This window comes from Juglans microcarpa x Juglans regia, chromosome 3D (assembly GCF_004785595.1).
Source record: "Juglans microcarpa x Juglans regia isolate MS1-56 chromosome 3D, Jm3101_v1.0, whole genome shotgun sequence".
NCBI lineage: Eukaryota > Viridiplantae > Streptophyta > Magnoliopsida > Fagales > Juglandaceae > Juglans > Juglans microcarpa x Juglans regia.
Window position 1 is genome coordinate 17,518,783 of NC_054598.1, and position 22,907 is coordinate 17,541,689.

The 22,907-nt window shown below is 36.7% G+C and overlaps 1 protein-coding gene and 1 long non-coding RNA gene across 5 annotated transcripts; both read left to right on the top strand.

Annotated features, from left to right (window-relative positions):
- The first annotated feature begins 6,939 nt into the window (after positions 1-6,939).
- Positions 6,940-22,418, top strand: LOC121256137. 4 transcript variants are annotated; one of them, XM_041156794.1, is made up of 7 exons: positions 6,940-7,185; positions 8,271-8,458; positions 8,922-9,087; positions 9,194-9,392; positions 12,493-12,622; positions 21,617-21,793; positions 21,888-22,418. In XM_041156794.1, exons 1-7 carry the CDS (start codon positions 6,963-6,965, stop codon positions 22,047-22,049), a joined length of 1,245 nt encoding a protein of 414 aa, XP_041012728.1. In that variant the 5' UTR covers positions 6,940-6,962; the 3' UTR covers positions 22,050-22,418. The 4 variants fall into 4 exon arrangements, with proteins under 4 accessions (XP_041012728.1, XP_041012729.1, XP_041012730.1 ...); XM_041156795.1 differs by having other exon boundaries at positions 8,271-8,317; XM_041156796.1 differs by having other exon boundaries at positions 7,047-7,185; positions 8,237-8,317.
- On the top strand, positions 19,028-21,527 carry LOC121256139. The gene is made up of 2 exons (XR_005938920.1): positions 19,028-20,195; positions 20,343-21,527. It is a non-coding gene; the product is annotated as an uncharacterized LOC121256139 (long non-coding RNA).
- Positions 22,419-22,907: the final 489 nt, after the last annotated feature.

Here is a 22,907-nt window from a genome sequence, read left to right on the forward strand (position 1 = left end):
TCTCAGTATGAAAACTTTTATGAAAACCTTATGTGTATTATGTTTACATTGTGATAGATTTCTTGCTAAATTTTTGACTCAATTTAGTTTGTTTTTATGTTTTTAATCACCTAGGTGAGGATGATGAATACGAGCAGGCAGGCCATGATTAAAATGAGCAGTTGATTTAGTTTCAGACTTTCTAGAATAAATTTGCTTTTATAACATAAATTTATCCAGTTTATTCATTTAATATTTTTGGAAAATATTTTATTAGACATTTTTCTACAAAATAAATCCTAATTTCTTTTATTAAATATGAGATCTCTTGCTAGATTTATTTTATGAAAAACACATGACACTCCTAACCTACGAGAAATGAGTGTTACATTAACATGTAGTTTACAGATGTATGCATGATAGTAAAAGTATGAATGCATAATCATTATAATAAATAAGCATGATATGACTTGACATATAACATTGCATAAGCTAACATGACTTAAACAGAGTATGGACTGAACTTGAAGCTCGACATGACATGAACTGACATGAGAAGAATTGAACTGAGGTGAACTTAAACATGACATAAAGATGAATGCGAACTGAACATGAATTGAACTTGAACTGAATGTGAATTGAAATTGAACTTGAACTTAATGTGAAATTGAATATAGAATTGTATTCTTGTCTCATGGAGTTACCACCATGTCCTTGTCTCATGGAGTTGCCATGATGTTCTTGTCTCATGGGGTTACCATAATGATGTTCTTGTCTCATAGAGTTACCACGATAAAATAGTCTTGTCTCATGGGGTTACCACGATACAACCTTCTCAGGTACTCTGTAATTCATGCTCAAAACAAAGGAAGAACAAACTGCCTATCGCAATGATTCTTCAAACATCCTCCATCCCTCGCCCTTTAATCCTTCTAGTACAACGATGAAACCATGCCCTTTATCTTATCCAAACTCCGACAAAGACAAGAATTGACCAAAACTATTGTGACATCTTTGAGCCACCAACACCTAATTCCCTTTCCTTCAAGTTTTAAAAAACTTAGAGGAACCAACTGATGCTCCACAAGCTCCCACCGTAGATGCCAACCACTCCATAGCAACAACATCAATAGAGTTGAACTTAGTGACCCTTCGACTGTTCTCAGTAATCCTCCACCACTGATCATTCTCATGTTTAAACTAAAAAATCTTCTGATCAATAAGTTTGGCATTTTTTAAATGCACCCTGGCTAAAGCATTCAAATCCATTGAATTTTCCATGTCTTGAATGAATGTTTAATATAAGTCCTAGTAAGTTTCATATATTCATTAAGAAGACATAATAAATAATCATGATGCCTTCTTAATGAATCATCATCGGAACTAGGTTCCGTCATTGATGGACTTGTTGAGCTGATGAAAGTGGCTTGGCCTGGTCAGAGCGGTTATGGTTCCTCTAGAGTAGACAAAAGAAGGCAGACACAGCCTCTGATTTATTTTCTTTTGAATAAACATATTTCATTTGGCGACAGACGATTTTGATGGAGTTTGGGCACCACCTAGACGAATGTTATATTTTTTACAGGTAATGATATTTATTGGCCATTACTACCTCTCTAGTACTAAGATTGAGCAAAAATTTGAAAATCCGATTTTGACTCCAACTTCGCACTGATTCTGACTTATTAGAGTTAGAGCTAGGGTCAGAAATATGGGTGTATCGACTCCAACTCCGACTCTGACTTTGCCATCTGACTCCAACTCCGATATTATACATATTTTATAAAAATATTTGTATTTTTTTTATATTAATCATATATATATTATATAACTATAGTTTATATAGATAGTTAAATTCAATAATATATTAATATGAGCAAATTATTATAAAATAATATACTTATACTATAATATAAATAGACTAAATTGGCTAATAATTGTTTTATATATATATGTAAACACCGTACTATTACTATCATGTAACATTAATGTATAATAACATGTAATAAGACCAGCTCTCTCTCAAACCCATCTTTCTCTCTCAAACCCGTCTCCCTCTAAACCCTCATTACAGACCTGTCTCGAGGGGGTGGGAGCTTCGACTCCTTCCCCCTCCCTCCCTCCCCCACCGTCCCCTCTGTGTAGTGCTCTGCTTTTTGTGTTTTGTTGTGTTTGTTGTGTTTTGCAGGCTAAATAAGGGAGAGCTATGGATCTTGGATGTCCAGTGACTATAGATCAGCACGCGCCTCTCCATGGCGTTGTCCAGTCGCCGATCTTCAAGACTTTCGAAGGCAGTGCCAATCAGAGCGGCGAGTAGCTCGCACGCGCGGCCAAAAGATCTCGGAGACATTCGGTGAGTGGCTCTCTCGCGACGCTAGGAGGCCCTCTTCCGTTGTCACACGCGGCGCCACTAGGGTCTGTGAGTTCGGAGCTTCCAAGATTGGTCGTCGGTTTCTCCCAGGACTGCACGCGCCATCGCAGCCGCGTGGAGCATTGCTTTTTCTGTTGTTATAGTGTTTTTCCATTGTATTTTATTTTCGTGTCATGTTTTTCTTTTTTGAAAAAATAAAAATCTAAAAATGTTGTCCCTTCGGACCTTGGTCCTAACGGAGTGATGTCTCCTCTCCGCTTAGGAGGTGTATGGGGTTTGTGCACCCTACTCCGCGTAGTCGGAGTATGGGTTTTGTCATTTGGTTACTATTGCACGACGGATCCTTTAGACCTTGGTCGTTAGAGATCTGTCGTCTGGATTAGACCATGTCAGCCACGAAAATGTGTTGGGGAGCTATTAACGTATGTAATTGACTTTTTAAGTCAAATTTGTATGTTCTTTGTTATGAATGAAATGTGAACCCTTTTATAAAAAAAAAAAAAACATGTAATACTAATATATAATAACTAAAGTATAATAACATGTACTAGTAATGTACAATAATCAATTTATAATAACATGTAATACTGATATATAACAACATATAGTATTAATGTCTAATAACTTTTGATACTAATGTATAATAACATTTAATCGTAATGTATAATAACTAAAATATAATAACATGTAATTGTAATGTATATTAATCAAATCTATAATAACATGTAATACTAATGTATAAGCACTAATGTATTATAACATTTAATACTAAGTCTAGTATATAAATAAATTAGAAATAAGTTAGAAACTAATATAATAACATGTAATTAAAAATATAGTATAAGTTTATAATACTAATAGGAAATTAGGAATAATTTAAATGTTAGTATAAAATATTATAATGTGTTAATATTTAATAACATGTAATAATATAGTATAATAACACATAATTAGACATTAGTTAAATAGTATTTGTTACTGATCAGTGCTAAAAATTAAATTTAGTGGTAAAAAGATTATAAAAACCATAAATAAAGAAATTTATGACTGAAGTAAAGATTAAAATTTGTTTAGGGTTTTATTTAGGGTTTGATTCAGGGTTTAGAGAAAAAAGAATGGGCTCAATATGCTGGAAGGGCCTAATAAACTGCAGCAGTGCAGCCCAGCTTGCCCAATAGGGCCAAATTAAAGTCAAAACGGTGTCGTTTTGACTCTGTTTTGTTCACAAAATGCCACAATCAACATAAAACTACGTTGTTTTTAAAGGTTAAAATGGCTCCGTTTTACGTGTTTTGGTTGAAAGTTATTCCCCCTGCCCTACGCAAACTTCAGTTCATCACTTCACAATTTTGAATCACTCCTTCTGGTCTAACCCTAGCTGCAATGTCGCACGAACCCACAAACCCTAGCTGCAAGAACCCACGAACTTAGCCTCAGCCCGTGGTCAACGTTCACCCAGCCCGTTGTTCACCCAAGTAAGCCCCTCTCTCTTATCCCAAGCCCTGTTGCCTATCTCTCCCTCTTTTCCCGTTGCCTCTTAACTCTCTTTGTGGTTTTGAAGCTGCAAAGGTATCTGGGAATCTTGGATTGTGTTCCCGTCGCCTCTCTCTATCTCTTGGAAGAGTGGGTTTTTTTTTTTAACTTATGCATTCTTTAGAATCTTTTGATTGATCTATTGGTTGTGATTATATGAATATGATGATTATGTGATTCCACTAATGTACTAATGTGTATGGATCTGATCTGTACCCTTAAAACTGATCTATTGTTTCTGCTGTGTTGGGTTATGCTTATGTCATACTATTGTTTATGAATCTCATCTATTGTTTATGTCATGGAAAATCAATGGATTATTAGTGGGCACCCATTGAGTTGTGTTGTTTTGAAATCAATGGATTATCAATGGTTTTTCATGTCATTGAGTTGTGCTGTTTTGTTTGAACTTCACTGATGTAGTCACCCTTTCACATACAATTTAATTAATTGATTGTTATATGCTTTTTTAAGCTGGTTGTGATTTACAATTTGGTTGTTATACAATGTTTACAATCTGGTCGTTATTTACAATATTTGTTGTGGTGCTAATTACTTTTTGAATCTGGTTGTTATTTACGATCTAGGAGTTATTTAGTTTTGTTATATATATTGATTTATCATTTTTATGCTAATTTCTTATATTTTAATATCTTAATTTAGAATTGACCTCCAGTATGGTGACTTTTCTACATGAAAATGATTGAGGTTTGAGGTGCATTTGTATTTTTCTGTTTATCATTTATATTTGGTAGAGACTTTGATGAATGATGAATCTGTGTTGGAAAATGAATATGTGTAATGTGTAATGTGTAGAGGCTTTGGAAACTGTGAGTTTGTTGGTGAAAATGAATCTGGTCATAAACTTTGTAATCTGGTCATGAATTTGTGTAACTTACTAACATGATGAAATGATAAACCCGTGTAACTTACTAACATGATGAAATGATGAACTTTGTAATATGGTCATGAATCTGTGTAACTTACTAACTTGTGTTGGTTTAGTTTTAGAGTACAAAATGATGAATCTGTTTATACTATTGTGTAACTTGTGTTTTTGGGGTTGTATTGTTGTGGTTTGGAGTTGTTTTCCTTAATAATATGATGTAAAAGTTAGGGCTGTTTTGAATAATTAAACTTTGATGGTAAATTAAAGTTGGGACTGTTTTGAATGATTCAACTTTGATTATAAATTAAAATTGGGACTGTCTTCCTCACTAACATGATGCAAAAGTTGGGGTTGCTTTCCTTATTATTTTTTCATATTTTTTTTTCAGGCACAACTTGGAAGTTGGAACAATTGGAAGTTTGGAACATTAATTTATTTTGGTTTATTTGTTGGGCATTTAGAAGTTTGTAATGTGAAAGTTTGCAATTTAATTTATTTTGGTACATTTGGAAGTTTGTAATTTGTTGTTGGGAACATTTAATTTGGTGGAAACTTAGAAAATGTTGGGTTTCTTTTATTGTCACAATGAGAACTAAGAAAATGTTTGTTGTAATAGTTATAAGTAAATATTATTATGATTGATGTGGATGATAGGTGTGAATGATTTTGGATGAGGATGATAAATGGTGGGTGTGAATGTTTATTGTAGTGATTATTTGGATGTGGATGGTGGATCATGGATGATTAGAGTACCCGTAATAAAAAGACTTTCTTTTTAATTTTTGGAAGCATGTTAATATGTTACTTGTTTTTACTTAGTTGTATTTTTGTTATAACGAAAAGTGAATTATTTAGTTTAGATTGTAATTTTGAAAAAATTGAAAATTGAAAACCCACACAATTCTTTTTTTTTTTTTTTTCAAAAAAAGTGGGCCAAATATTAAGTTATAAAGGGCCCAAAAAAAGTTAAAAATCTGACTCCACTCCGACAAGTTGTACTCAAAGTCGGACAAAGGATGTACATCTCGGAGTCAGCTCCAACAAAATCGGAGTCGGAGTCAGCTTGGTCGGTGCTCGGCCTACTCTCTACTGCCTAATCGACATTGCTTAGCTCTTTTTTTTTTTTTAAATGTTTTTCTTCCTTGATTCAAATAGAAGCTTACGAAGCACTCTTCTTTTTTTTTTATCTCCCTTGGCGCTAGACCCTCTAAGAAAGGAAACAAAAGCCACTCGTGCCCAATATTTTTCCTTTTTTACTGTGTTGATGCTTGGAGAATGAGATAAGAAGAAAATTTTATAAATAATTTGTGAGTAGTAGTGAGATAGTTTGAGTTAAATATTTATTATGTTTTGAAAAATGATAGAGAAAAAGTTGAATAAAAAATATTATAAAATTAAAATATTATTGAAATGTAATTTTTTAATATTAGTTTTGTTTTGAAATTTGAAAAATTGAAGTGTTTTTATTTTTTGTTTCGAAATTTGGAAAAGTTGTGATTGATCAGTTTGAAAAATTTATAATGATTATTTTGAGAGTATTTTGTATTTGAATGATACTTAAGAAGGAAACGAAACGAGATGAGATCAAAATAATTTCCAAACATCATTTTATTGCACAGAAGATCTGATGTTAATAATTTTACTAAAATTGGCTTATCAATTTGTAATTATTTGTTGTATGAGGAATAGCAAAAATAAGGAAAGCTTCGAGAGAAGGACGGTGGCCCAGAATGGAGAGGAGAGGAGCAGATATGCTTTTGAATTTCAAAAATCAAAATATATGACCTTCTTCTCATAGGAAAAAGAACTGTCACCTGGGCTTTGGGTATTGGGTAATAGAGGGATAGTAAGCTGGTATATCACTTGTTTTTTTATATATTTTTTGTCATTCTATTAATAGAAAAAAATGATAAACACATGTTATTTTTTATAATACTTTACAAAAATATGTTTTAAAATGATAAGTATTTTTATAAAATACCTATTTATAAATATATCTCAATTGAATTATAATAGATTAATAGTATGAAATTTTTATGGTAACACTTCAATTATAAAACACACTGTCATTAATTTATCATACGTTAAAAATAAAAAAGAAAAGAAAAGAAAATGATTGACAAATTAACAGATTGACGTCATCTCAAAGAGGTTTTCCAAAACATTCTTCCGATAGGTCATTTTGCCTCAATGGCAGAAATAGAAGCAGTAGGAGAAGAAGAGCAGAGAGCGAAAGAGACAGCAACCGAGGTGCATAGCAGTTGTATAGTTGATGATCATGAGGAGAAGAAGAAGAGCATGACACCGTGGGAGCAGCACTCGTGTGTAATCAGCATCCCTCGCTTCGACTACAATGCTCCCTTTTCGCTTCTCTGCAACTCCCATTCCGGCTTCCTTATCACCTGCACCATCAGTTACTTTCCATCTTATTTTTACTCTTTCTCTACTCTTACCCTTTCTCACTTTTTCGTTATTATTTTTTATTTATGTACTGATTCTATGTTTTGTTTATTTCTTCTTCTTCGTAATTTAGATTCCTCACTTTTATCCGCAAATATATATTTGTGCTTGCTATTCGAATCCCATTCTTTTTGTGTTTCTCTTCCATTTTAATGGATATACGAGGAGGTTCTGACTTGGCTATATGGTTCTTGACATTGACCAAAATGGCTAAGGGGCCCTAAGATATGATCATTCTCAATCCATGGAATCCAAATAAACCCCACAGGCTTAAGATTCTTTTCCTTTGTCAATGATATCCCAACTTTTATAGTTTTATGATTCTTGAATTTACTGAAATAGACACTGGATACACCCTAATTTACTAAGGGTGACAACTTTACCTTTTCTTGTTATAGCTGAACTTAAAGCCTGAAACTAATTTTAAAACTTGTAGTTGTGGTGAAATCAATTTCTGGAAAAGGAATGGATACTAGTCGCTTCTAGTATCTTTTAAGGTTTTGATAGTATTAAAAAGCCTTAAAAAATTATAGGCCTTATCGTGTCGCATTAAAATAATGCAAAAGAAGGTTTCCTATGTTGTTTTCAAATCTCACCGCATCACATCATGGTTATGTGTTACATGTATGCTTGACATAGCTGCCTGTATTGAATGGTATAGCTGATAAGGCATGCCTGTATTGAATGGCACAGCTGATAAGGATGCCTATACCATGAATCTAATCTTAAGATGCATTACTATGTATTTTCAGATACTTACAGTCAATAAAATATATTCACATTAAGCTGCACTTTCTGGATCCTGATGCATTTGCATCTTTTCTTGTATGGATGCTGATCTGTAGTAGCAAACTTTGAATGATGATTTGAAATTGATATTGCTAGATACTTCTGCTCTTAGCATTTAAGCCATGTGGATCTCATTGGAAGATTTTTTTGTAGTATATAAAAAGTGATTTCTAAATCTCTTCTGAAGTTTATAATATATGTTTTTCTCATTCAAGTTGGAAATGGAGTTAAGCCCTTTTTTTTTGTCAGAGAGGGAGAAAAGTGCCACCAAAGAAGCATTGTCTATCCTTGAAAAGGTTTCCCTCCTACACTTGTCTTTTTCTTTATCGTGCTCTCTCTCTCTCTCTCTCCTCGTCTTCAAAGAGCATATCAAATGCATAATTGCATGCAAACCAACCATACGCTATAATGAAGTTGTAAACGAACCATATTTTAAGGTTAGCCATCTTGTTTCTAATGTGACAAGGGCTTAAAACACCATGTCTATCATGAGGGAAGTTTCATTTATCATGATCATTTGTTAAAATTCTCAATTGAGGTAGACCGCTATTTCATTCAATGATTGTGTGTGGCTTAGCAGTACATCTCTTTGACACAGAGGGAGGTCTATGGTTCCTTTTTTTTATTGAGTGAGGGGATTTTGGGGAGGGCTACCACCCACTCTGTAGCTGCTTATTGCTTTCATCCTGCCCCCACCCCCCCAAAATTAAGGGAACAAAAAACTTTTAATGCATCTGCATCTTTTCTTTCATTGTCTATTTTAACAATGCATTATGCACGCATGTGTATGTTTGTGTACCTAAATTAATTTGAGTGTCGGAGTTTCACCAAAACTTGGTCTATTTTTTATTATTTTGGTGCTGACTCTTTTTTCTTTTTGTTTTTTTCAATTTCTTGCAGTACGTAGGGTCCTTTGCTAATGGCAGCTCTGAAATTTTGGAGAAACCAGATGATAATGGTGTTAGTAAGAGGAGGAAAATATGCACGGACTATCTAGATAGGGAAAGTATCAACAATGGGGAAAGCAACACTGCTTCCAATAACTCTGGGGACAATAGCAGTAATTGTATGTCTAATAAAGATTATTTATCTTGGGTTTCAATTAGTTCCTTGGTAAGGTGTTGGGACCTATATTTAATATGATATGGGTGTCTTGTGCTTTATGATGACAGGTAAACCGTCAAAAGGCATATGTTCTTCTCCTGCAAGGGTGGATATAAATCTTGAGGAAGGTCCCATTCTTTCACTAGTTAAGCTGACTAGGAGTGGTTTGCTTCTATTTACCTTCCCCAGAAACAGTGCAGCTGACACTGTTAGGACTGTATCAAATATTATGGATTCTTTTGAATCTGGGACTTCAAAATCACCTCTGTAAGTTGTTTATTTTAATTCTCACGTGGTTTTTGGTTGGGCACATTCGATATATGCTATTAATCTTTGTTTAAGATATAAACTTTGCATCTTCTCTTTTTTAGTAGCAATATCTGAAACTTCCTCGGATAAATGGATATTCATCATTGGAGTTGCTAGGAAATACATTGTTTCAATGTTTTAAATTTTTGCTTAATATTATTTAGTAACAATATAAAATTACTTGGTACACATCTCAAACATGCGTTCTTTTTTGTGGTATCTACGGCATAAGTTAATTCTCTTAGGATACATCTCAGATAAATGAATGATTGAAGGAGGATGAGATCTCATTCAAGGGAAAAAAACCCTAACAAGAAATAGATAAGCATGTGATTTCAAATTAGAATTTAAGCAAAGTCGTGGATAGCTTAGCTTAATCCATGATCCATCTATAATAATAGCATTGACAAAAACACCCTACTTGTGGCTCTCCTTGTTGCTGAAAATTCAATATCTAGTTGATCAGTGTAGGAGATGTGGATCGTTGTGCTCCAATACTTTAACCACACTAATTTTCTTTTTCTCTCCTTTCGTGATGGGGAAGAGACTAAGAATCTAACGAGATCAATATTATATTAAGGTATAACAACACAAAGAAAGACCACAGCACATTCCGCTAATACTCCAAAGGACTGGTCAATGTTACTTTTGGAGCTATTTGGAATTATTACAAACCACAAAAATTCTCCTTTGCAATGTGGGATCTCATTTGCCACTCTTCTGTCCTCAATCTGTGGTGTTTCAATGTCCCCTACTCAAATCTTTAATGTCCCTGCCTGGCCATTTCTAATGTGGCACAACTCAAGTCTCATATTTCATTTTTGGACTAGTTATGATACTATTTTTGTAATGAAGGAAAACTCAATCCCCATCGAAGCGTAATTCTCCAAAGTATTAGTTTATGTTACAAGTAGAGTTTATTGGAATCATTATAAACTATAAAACCTTCTTTTTCCTGGGCAATGTTGGGTCCTAACCACCACCCTTCTATACTTAATCTTAGATGTTACATAAGGGCTTTTCTGTGCATTGATGCTAAAGATTTTTATTAGTGAAAGTACATTTTTCATCCTTCAACTATTAGGTGTTTTACAATTCGCATCTCAAACCACCAAAACTGACTAATTGTACCCTCCAATTACCAAAAACTGACAACAGTATCTGTCCAATTATGATCATTAAGATGGATGAAAAACTAATGATGTTGCACAATCTTGATGATCAGATTTTAGGAGGGTGCATATTGCAATGCCTTTTGTAAACTAAGAATGCAATGTGTCAATTTTGGTTGTTCAGAATCCAAAGTATAAAACACTTAGTAGTTATAGGGTGCAAAGTTCTTTTTCCTTTGTTATTAAAAGCTTTCAAGTAATGATCACACTTTGGAGAAAAAATAGTGACTTCATCGCTTATGGGATGTAAATGGCTTATATCATGGTCAAATTTAGGTGGTTAGGGAAGGTGGGATCATGCTTGTTACTTTTACTAAAAAGGTGTATGCCTCCTCAACACTGGTGGCACCAAAGGTCCAAAAGTTCAAAATGCATGCCTAACATAATTGCTTCATGTACATGGTGCACATCTGGCTTGAACATTGGCAATTTAATTTTTATTTTTTAAAAATGCCTTGATGCGTATTTGGAGGACCTTGTGTGATACCCCATATTGACTGATGTGTGTAAGTGGTGTATGGAATCCCACATTGCTTGGGAGTCTTTATAATGGTTCCAATTATACTATTGACTAGTCCTTTTCGACTATAGGCCCAGATGTGGCTCGGGCCTTCCCTTGGAGTGTTACACCTTGTCTCAAGGGTGTGCCTCAAAGATCCTGTTTTGTAGATATAATATAAACTATCGGCTGTTGATGGATCTTTTGTCAGAGAGTTCCATACATCTTGAAAATGTATTATGTTTGGTAGTGTTTTGGGTGCTGAATAAAAAATCTATTTTTTTGTATGCTTATTTTCTCAGCTTCAACCCCTGGACCAATTCCTCTTCTCTTATGAAACACTTATGTATCAATGTTTTACTTTTTATAAGATTATGATATTCATATTAATATAAAGAGATAACAGGAGGTACTTGAAAACTGCACTCTGGACTGAGGCTTAAGGACAACTCAGGGAACATATTCAGGCTTCTCTAGATGGTACCCCAATATCCAAATGATGATGATGTTGATGATCATAATAATAATAATAATACTAATAATAATAATAACAACAATTATAAACCAGGATGTATAATTTTCTCTGAGTAAACAGAACTTGAAGACTGAAAAAAGAAATTGAAGGTAAAAAAGAAACTGATATTAGTCAACCTTAGAGAACCAAAGAAAAGAGAGTGCTTCTTCAGGGACTCCATCTTCATCTTGCTAGTAGAAAGCCCCACTTTCTTAAAATTTCAGTTTTTCCTCTCCTTCCATATATTGTATCAAACCGAGGGCACTGCACCAAACTGTAGCACTCCCGTGAACCCAAGGCAGATCATTGCCTTTAGCCATCAAATTCAACCCAGTACTAGGCATTAACTAATATAACGTTGGATGAGGAAAAAATCTAGTGCCAAAGATATGAAAAATCAAGCATGGGATATTATGATTCAACCTTCTATTTTACTAAGTTAAATGGAATCATCCTTGTTGGGAAGTGTCATACTCAGTGATATCTATTTAGGAATTTTAAATAATGCTAGATAAATTCTTAGGGTGTGCAAGCTCTGCATAGTCCCTTTGAGAAAAGTGGGGCCCACCATAAAAAAGTGGGTTTTTTCATATAGGTCCCAAGTGTGGTCCCACTTTTTTCAAAGGGACTGCATGGGTCTTGTACAACCTAGGACTGTGCAAATCATTTTCTTTATGCTAGTGCAAAAAGGTGAGGAATTTTTTTTTTTTTTTTTTTAATTTTAAAGGTGAAATTGTCTTTACTGTACTTCTAGATACTCATATCTTAATGCCTTAAATTACATTTTTCTCTGGAAAAATCCACTAATATTGTTTAAATTCTTATTATCTGATTTGCGTTTGATAATGATTAGAATGCATTTCATTTGTGCAGCTGGTGTCATCGTATTTTCCCCATCCAAGCAACATGTACTTTAAATGAGAAGGAACTGCAAGCAGTTGTGTCAAAGCTTGTTCTTCAGTTTCTGAATGACAAACAGCAGGAACTTGCACATCCTGTAAAGGTAAAGTTCAAACTTTCACCAGTGTACAAACTGAAGAATGAATGAACCGTGAATCTCGCCTTCTTGGATGGATACCAAAGAATCTTGTCAGCTCCCCCCCCCCCTCCCCCCATTCACTCTACTAGTATACACAAGATTGAAGAAATCCATAAATGTGTCAATTCTCAATCTTGTGCAGCTCTAAAGAAAATGACATTCCATTGAGGGGAGCCACTAGATAGGTCTAGACGGCCCGCAATTGAAGCCTCTTGTCTATGTGCAATACTGTAGATATCTAATTAAGCTTCCTTTAAGGTTCTATCGCCACACCATAAATCATGTCAGAATTTAATTTAGGAACCATCCCCAACTGCAAAGTGTATGTATCGAGAGAATATTGTCCATCCTCTTCTTATGTGTTTCCAAAGCCCCTCCTCATGTGATCTGCTCACCTCATTTGAACACCATCCTCTGCAATATCCACCATATTTTAGATCTATTATAGCCCTCTGCTAAGCTCCCCCTCTCATTTTGGTATCTCCACAACCACTTATCCAATAAGGCATTAATTGAAAGCTAACAAATTCTGAATTCCAACCCTCCCTTGCGTGTTGGAGTGCAAACCTTAGCCCAATTCACCAAATGAAACTTGAACTCTTCATCCATTCCACCCCCCATAAGAAGTCTCATTGCAATTTCTCTAACCGGTGGGTCACCTTGCATGGTAGTGGAAATAATGATAAGAAATATGTGGGAAAGTTGGGGAGAGTACTTCTTATCAATGTAACTCTACCACCTTTGAACAAGTAAATCCTCTTCCAGCTAGACTTCGACTTGAATGAAGTACCCAGGGGGAGACTAATATATTTCATTGGCAAGGTTGAAACTTTGTACCCTAGAATGCTAGCCAGACTAAAAAATTTGGAACATTTCCAACTGGAACTAGTTCTGACTTGGCTAAATTCATTTTCAAACCTGATGTCCCTTCAAAGCAAAGTAAGAGAGCCTAGGGGTGCTACCCGCATGGTGCGGGGCAGGGTGGACGCACCCCCTCACCCCGCCCCCACCCTGGTACCAGAGGGTGGGGTTGAAACTGCACCCCACCCTGCCCCTGCTCAACCCAATGACCCATTAGGTCTATAAATTATTTTTGGGTCTAAAATTGTTTTTTAGACCCAAATTATAATATAATTTAAATTATAAATTAAAATTTATACATTCAAAAAGAATATAAATTAGAGTTGTATTTTGGATTGCCTTGGCCTCCTATGCCAACTTTTATATAGGAGGTCAAGGCAATACAATAGTCATACTTAAGCAATGTGGGACTTAATAGATCCATTAACTTGAATTCAACTTCAAGTTTTTAACAAATTGTATATATCAAAATACAATATATTTATATAAATATTAAAAATATAATTTTTTATATTAAATAGGGGAGGGGTGTGGAGCGGGGGTGGAGCTCTGGTGTCAGTCAGCCGCCCGCCCCATCTAGGGGTCTTCCATGTGAGGCGTGGCGGACGAGGCGGGGTAGCGGGGGGCAGACCCCTACTGCCCACCCCAAAGAGAGCCCTCAAAGCTTGAATGTGATTTTGGTTAGCTACACAAAAGATGAGAATATCATCCGCAAATAAGAGGTGAGTCATCTTGACTGTGCCGGTTCTTGCTTGCCTCACTACATATATAGATAGAAATCCGCCTTCCATGAGACCTGCGATGATTTTACTAAAAGCTTGCATTATGAAAACATAAAGTAATGGAGATAGGGGATTACCTTGTCCCAAAGCCTCAGAGCTTCTGAAGAAACCCATTGGAGTACCATTTACCAAAATGGAGAAGCATACGGTGGATACACAAAATTTAATCCAAGAGCACCATTTCTCACTAAGGCCACATCTCACGAGCACGTGTAGCAAGAAATTCCAATTAAATCGATCATATGCCATCTTCATATCAGGTTTGCATGATAACCTTGGTTCACCCGACTTGATTTTACTACTCAAGCATTTATTGGCCATAGAAACAAGTCAAGAATTTGTCGAACCCTTATGAAGGCATTTTGGGGCTTCAAGATAATCTTCTCCAACATTGTGCTCGATTGATTAGCCACTACCTTCAAAAGGATTTTCTACATCTCACTCACCAAGCTAATGGGATGAAAATCCTTGATCTCCACCACTCTTGGTTTTCTTGGGAAGAGAGCAATGAAAGTAACATTAAGAATTTTTTTTCAAAACTACCTCTTTCATGAAACTCATGAAAGAAGCTCATGATGTCGTCTTTAACTACTTCCCAGAAAGCCTGAAAGAAAGCCATAGTGAACCTATCTAGACCTAGAGCTTTGTCATCTACCATACTTTTCACCACCTTACAATTCGCCACCTCCTCGAATGGCCACTCTAGCCAACTTTCTTCTTGTTGATCAAGCGACTAGAAAACAAGACCATCTAGTCTCAATTTTCAAGAGAACTATTTTGAGAGTAGTTGCTCATAATAGTTGGTGATGTGATCCGTGATCTCAGACTAGTTCGACGTGATCCTTCGATCTACTAACAAGACTCAATTACATTGTGTCTCCTATGCGAGTTAGCAAAGCGATAGAAGAATTTGGTGCATTAAAATCACCCCCAATGCACCAAGGAAGGCTCCATAGGCTACAAAGACCAGCCAATTCATCCCACAAGACTCTTCTCGCAATATCTAAATTAGGGCCATAGATATTGGCAAAGGCCCTTGATAGCTATCTTCTACATTCTTGAAAGATGTGGCCACCATAAAATCCCCCGCACAATCATCCATCTTTTCCACCACCCTTTTATCCCACATTACCAAGATACCTCCCAATGCCCCTTTAGAAGGAAAATGCGACCTCCACACTCGACAGTAATTCCACAAAATCCGTATTATGCTAAGGGTAATGAACTCCATTTTCATCAATTTTAAACTTACAACGTCTACTTTCCATCCAGGAAGTTGATTTCTTACTATGGTGTGCTTCTCTAACTCGTTTAGCCCCTTTACATTCCATAAGATGATTATGAGCTTCATAAAGCCACTGATGTTTCCCTTCCCTTTGTCCTACCATGACTTGCACTCTCTTCATATTCACCGAACAAGTAAATCTCTTTAGTTCCCTTTCTCTTCTTTTGGCTGAATGAAACTTCTTGACTGAATTTGAGTTGGACTGTCCAGCTTCAATAGCTGCAAGTAAAACCATGAATTGATCTTCAAAACCAATGCAAGGTAGCTGCACACAGTTGAATCTCCTTGGCTTTATGCAGTACCAAATCTGATGCTTGCATTTGATCATTTAACTGATACAGTGAGTTCAAAGGGGTAGCCTCATCCCAAGGATCTTCATCACCATTATCCATACAATCTGTTGCCTCCAGAGTCTTGCCTGCAGCCGGCATAAGCTCCCCCTCATTATTGTGTCCAGATGCTTTAGACATAAAGATTACCAAAGTACCAGCCTCTGTTTGGTCGTCCCCTGTACCTAGTGTTTCAGTATTTTCCACCACAGGCATCTCTGTATCCATTTCTTGTTCATCCTGTTCAAATACAGCAGCTATTGGGCTTCCAAATGTCACAGAAAGAGCTCACCAACTCATTCTGATCCTCTTCCACTGCTAGAGAAACCATCACACGTCCCAAACTACCATTCTCGACGTCTAACTCTGTTGACGCATCAACTCTGGCAACACCTGGACCGGGATCCCAACAGCCAGGTCGCCTTCTCCCGGCGATGGGTTCTATGTAGTTACCAGATGATGATTTGAAGACGTTGGCGTTTCTTTGCCGATACCAAACATGGAACCCGATTGAGCCAGGGTAACTTGGGTTGTTTGACCCACCATCTTTGGGTTGGACGTGGGTTGATGAACTGGGCTTTTGATTTTCCTTTCTCAGCCTGTGTAGCTCCTCTCTTGGCCAGTCTTGTATTAGCTCCCTTGTTCAGCCTGCTTTTGTCCGGACCTTTGAAGATCTTGAGCCCAAACCCGGGCCCATTTCCTTATCTACCCTCTGATTAATTTGAATTATGACTATATATCGGCTTTAGGCGATTAAAAAGGAACTTATAGCCGACTTCCTGTCTACTGGGCATGTTGCAGTATTTGAATTCTGTTTTTAAATCATATCATTCAGGTTATGATCAAGCTGGTGAATGATCAACCCCTAGATTCTTTCCATGTTATCTTGGTTTATTCATTTGTTTTCCAACCACTCCTGGCTTCCCCCATATTGCTAGATTTTTTTTGCATCCACTGTGTCACATAATGCCAAATGATATTGTCGCTTGTTTATATGTTCTTTTGCACCTAGATTTTTTTTTTTTCCTCAAAATGAAAACTATAAAGCCTCGTTCCCCTAGGGTTATGAATGAGTCATTTTAAAAAAATCTCGGGGCACTGGTGTGCTACTAACCTTGACTTAAAAATTTCATTCTTAACGAGCACCAAATACAAAAGATTCCACAAATAAATAAAGTCAATCTTTAATCATGAAACTTAGCATGTCATTAACTGTCCAGGCCTTTGCCTCATTTCCCTTGGCCAAATCCCGTCCTGCAGATCCATCCTCATAAACATATCATCACCTGGGGTAGTTAAAATATAAAAACAAACAAAAATGAGTCGAAAACTCAGTAATAGCACATCATAAATGTAATTCAACTTGACCTTATGCTTGACTTTGAAAACTTTCATGCATTGTCATACATACGTATAGCATATGGATCATTCATCAATACTTAAGGGGAATTTAAGAAATAATCATGGCAATACATATTTCATGGATGAATGAATGACTGACTCCATGCCTCTAACATGATTCATGCATAACTTATTCATCTTGTCTTTCAATTTTTTTTTTTTTTTTATAATGAATAATAGAAATTTTATTTTTAGTAAATAGGCATAGCCCAAGTACATAGGATATATACAAATGAGAACGCCTACTTACAAGCTAAAATAGAATACAACTAAAGCAAAACATTACAATTATTCCCATTTCTTACAAGATTCTTCACCCAAAAACTTAGTCTCCGTTTGGATGTTGAAATGAGTTGAGTTCTTTTTTAATAGTAGTGAGTTGAGATGGTGGAGTGAGTTTTGTGGGATCCACCTAAGATGAGTTTATATGAATTTATGGAAAGTTGAAAAAGGTTGTGGGTTTTGCATGTAAAGAGGTGCTGAGTTGAAAAAGGTTGTGGGTCCCACGTGTAAAGAGGTTTTGAGTTGAGATAAGTTTAATGATTTGAGAGTTGGGTGTTTAGATGTCAGACTTAGCTTAAAATTAGACTGCACTGGGTTGAGTCTAAGTTCCAAACGGGACCTTAAAGTACTAAGGAAAAACTCCCCAAGTTCCCCTAAAGAATGTTGACAATTTTCAAAGCACCTTACATTCCTCTCCAATCATAAACACCAAAGCAAACACAAGGGGATCATCTTCAACACTGCAGTGCTGTTACTTCTCTCCACAATACCGTGCCAGCATGCAAAGAAATCTACCACATGCATAGGCATCATCCAAAAAATGCCAACCCTTGCAAAAATCTCATTCCACAAAGAAGTCTCCACCTCACAATGAAGAAAAAGATGATCAATAGATTCACCATCATTCTTACACATAAAACACCAATCAACCACCGGTAAGCCTCTCTTTCTCAAGTTGTCCATAGTTACAATTTTCCCCAGAGACACCAGCCAACAAAAGAAAGCAACCTTACTAGGCACCTTGGCTCTTTAAATACTTTAGAAGGGATAATCTTTGACCCATGACAGGTCAACACCTTGTAAAAAGAACTCACTGAAAATCTGGAATTAACTATATACACCCACTGCAGACTATCCTCCCTTTTCTGATCAAGCTTCATCTCGTATAATCTTCCAAATAAATCAGAAACTTTGCATACTTCCCAATCCTGTACATCTCTAGTGAATTCTAGTCCAGTGAATCAAATTGTTAGAAAAGTGATAGGACTCAGTCACTGCAGCACCTTTATCTCTATCAATCCTATTGATTAGGGTAAGCATCCTTAAGAGGTGAATCCCCACACCAAATGTCAGCCAAAAATAGATCTTTGCCCCATCCCCCACCTTGAATTTAGTATTCTTGACAAAGCCCCCCATCCCAGCTGAATAGACTTCCACAAACCCACACCAAACATCCCTCTTACTTCATTTGTAAACCAACTCCCCCACATCCTCCCATATTTAATGTCCACAATATTTCTTCAAATTGCATTACTCTCATTATGAGACCTCCAAAGCCATTTCGCAAGAAGAGCTTTGTTGAAAAGTCTTAAATTTCGCATCCCAAACTTCCACAAGATACCGGGAGACAAACCTTATTCCAACTCACCAAATGAAGCTTTCTTTCCTCCCCATTGTCTTTCACTTGTATAGTGGCCATCATAACATATGTGCATTGGTCCAATTGTCGTTGACCGCATAAATCATATGGTGAACCATGCTTAGGTTCATGGCACCGCATAATCATAGTATAACATATGGTGGAGCATGCTTAGGTCCGTGTCACCACATACATCATGGCATAACATATGGTGGAGCACGCTTAGGTCAGTATCACTGCATACATCATTGCATAACTTGTGGTGGACCACAATTAGGTCCATGGCTTGCACTTCCATCCATAACATAAGGCCAAACTTTAAAGCTTACTTATCGTTCACACGACCTCTTACTTATCTTATCTTATCATAATGCATGTGAACATGTTGACATCATGAATTTTCATGGTGTGCCATACTTATATGCATGGCATATTAACATAAGCATTACATAACATAACATAGCATAACATAACATGACATGAGTGTTAAATAACATAACATGACATAAGCATTGCATAACATAACATAAGCATTACATACATAATGAAACAGACATACAATTTCAGCATAACATACATAATTTTATTCACAAGCATATTGTCGAAATTCATCGAGGGTTCATAAAGAGGGGCTAACCTTGAATTGGCTGTACCTAGCATAGGTAAACCACACCTTTTTCATGGAAAAATAGAATAGTTACAGCACACATAAAGGTTACGATCATGCTACGTACCTGGTAACATTAATCCAATATTTTCGGCATGTAGTCAATCACCTATAAAATAGGCACATAACTTGCATCAATTTCTCATTAAACACATACTTTGTAATAAAAACTTAAAATACTAAAATAATCTATTTTCCTTAAAGGCTTAAATTTTTGAAACCTTAAAATATTATCACTCCCCAAATACTCTTATTTTCACATGATTTCTCCAAAAATCACGTGATTAATCCCCAAAATTATTATCAAGCCTAAATGTTTGATTTCTCTCGATATTCTTCATCACATGTCACCATGAAATACTAAATCCTAAAATAATCTAACTTTCGTGTGTTTGAACTCTCCTAAATCCATATCCTACGTCAAACCCATGAAACCACGACAAACACAGCTGTGATCCAATCCATGTGTGACCTCTACAACTGTGCGTGGCCAGCCAGTCTTCAATTATCATGATAACCCGACATAGACAAAGATGGAGAGAGAACTAATGTGAGAGAGAAAAGTGAGAGGTGCCGTGAGAGAGAGAGAGAGAGAGAGAGAGAAAGAGAGAGAGAGAGAGCGTGATGTGAGGGGTAAGTTGAGAGATAGGGAGACAGCTTGGCGTCGAGGGAGAGGGAGAGAGAAAACTAACATGAGAGAGAGAGAGAGAGAGAGAGAGAGAGAGAGAGAGTTAACATTGAGAAAAGGGAGGAACCAAGCGAGCTAGAGAGAGTCTCACGTACGGTGCAACGTGTGGGCTGGGCGGCGTTTGACGGTGGAGACGTATTCTTTGGTGTCTTCTGTTGCTGTTGGCTTGGCAGTGGCGTCGTGCCTCAACTGTTGCAAGGCGTGGCTCTAATGCAACTTTGTTTTTGTGTTGTAAAAAATAGAGGACATGGGAGGGGTTTGCGTAGTGGCTTGTGGTTTGGTTCACAGATGCTGGCTCTTGGTTATGGTTGTGCCTGGTTGTGACTGAGGGAGGCGGTGGTTTAGGGTGGCAGTGGTGTGGAGGAGCTTGGCAGTTGGTTGATCTGGTTTGACGTGGAGGATGTTGCGGCTTGAGATATCTTGGTGCAAGGTTTACAGTTTCGTGGTGGTGGAGGCTTGAACGTGGATGGCTTGCTTGTTGTTGGCTGGGTTCACAGTGCTTGAGTCACGATGGGGAGAGGCTGTCCTTGGTGCTGCGGCCTATGTTTCTGGGTTTCTTTCCATCGGTGGTTGGCTTCACTGCACTAGGGAGAGGGGCTTGTCGTGTGAGGTTCTGATGTGGCTTGAAAGAGACTGACCTGCAGCCTGAATAGGTGGTTCTTGGCCAGCCGTGGCTACGCTTGCTGGAGAGAAACCATGGAGCTGCTGCGGCAACCCTAGAGCTTGAAGGAGGCGATCCGTGCATGGGGGGTCTAACTTGTTCTATATATATACACGGATTGGGTTTAGGGTGATGGTATAGGCTTTTAACAAAGGGGTTCAACTATTTAATGGGTCGAACTATGATATAGGGCTTGCTTATAATTTTATAGGCTAAGTATTCAATAAATTCCGGCAGGCCTACTAGTCTTGAATTCAAAATAACCCTAACTCGTCCAATAAATATTTGGGCTTATAAAATGATTCTTGGGCTTATTACCAATTAAGTAGGACCCGCTTGTCCATAAATGTTAATTGGAATTTAACCTAATTATTGAGCCCAATAAAAAATTCCGTAATTTACTACAATAATTTCTGAGCTCTTGGCCTATTCGAAAATTAACCAATAGACCTCAATTGGCTTCTCAAATCTTGGTCCATTAATACAAGATTTAAGCCCAATAAAATTATCCTTATAACTATTGGACCGGGTCGTTATAAATACGAATTTAAAAGAAAAGAATAAGTATTAACTAACAATACCTTTTCACACCAGCAGCACTATCTGGCCCTAACAATTGCAATTTAAATTTGGAACCTGTAGTTTGCAGTTGGATATAATACAAGAGGAATCAAGGAGACCGAGATGAAGATTCTGAAAGATACTTCAAATGGCTCCAATGCATTTGCCTTGTTGGACCGTAACAAATGCTTTTCCGTTGTGGCTGCTGCAGTGAAAAATGCTGCATCAGATTCAGTTGTAGATCTCAAATCACCAGCGGTAAAACATTTATTAGCTTTTCTTGCTTGTTCATAAACATTGTACTTTCTCATGATGTAATTGTCATTGTTCCATCATTGTGACGAATATGCAGTTATCTGTTCTTGTTGAGCTGCTACCTCTTTCTGGAGTGCCCAATGGGGAATTAGTGGTTGCTGTCTCAGTTCTCCCGCGAAAGCTTGTTAATACTAAACCACGGCTCTGCATCAAGGCTCTGGTTTCTGATGTCAAAGCGAGGGATGATGGAAGGCATTAGAAAGATTGTGGCCTACAACATTTTATTTTTTCACAATTTTGGGTCAAAATTAAGATGATCTATTTCTTCTTACTGTGAAACACTGCTCTATTATTGGCTCAACGAGTTTTTGGCATTCTTCGTACTATCGATGATTCTCTACCATGGTTGGGTCATATTTCAAGGCTCAAAGATGCCCCAGCATTTGAGGTTTAAAGATGCTATGTAAGGCGAGATTTTGCAGAACCGGTGTACGAGTTTGGTGTGTAGGCAGTGATGTTTTAAAGGTTGGCCGAGTTAATAATCTATGTTGTTGATAGTGTATTTTGTTTTAATTAACAGTGAATGTATTCATAATCAGTCGAAATATGTTAAAATCTTGAGTTTTTTTAGAAGTTTTAGTCGTATTTATATCCTGGTGCTTTCCCCAAATGGTTTGCAATTTTGTGGATTAAAATGCATCCATCCCTCTGGAAATTGGATTGGTTTTTTGCCAAACCATTGACTAATGGAGTGCTTATTTTATATGCAGTATGAAATATTGGATATTTGAAAGTCACCACCTAATTTGAAATGCCTAATTTCTCCCTAAGAGCATTGGCATTTGGATAATGCCAGCCAAACAGTGACTAATATGAGAGAGAGCGTGCCTACATTGGATTAGCTTTTTCTTTTCACACACATACCAAAACTTACGTATAGACTGGTTATAGCATACTGAAGCCTGTGCAAGCTGAGTCCTAGAAATTTCTATGAATCTTTTGACTAAAGTGCTTAATTTTTGGTTAAGAAAATTCTAGGAACGTCGTATACCGAGTATGTATACGAATTCGGATCCAGATCGATATTAGTAGAAACCCGGATTCATAACAGGGTATA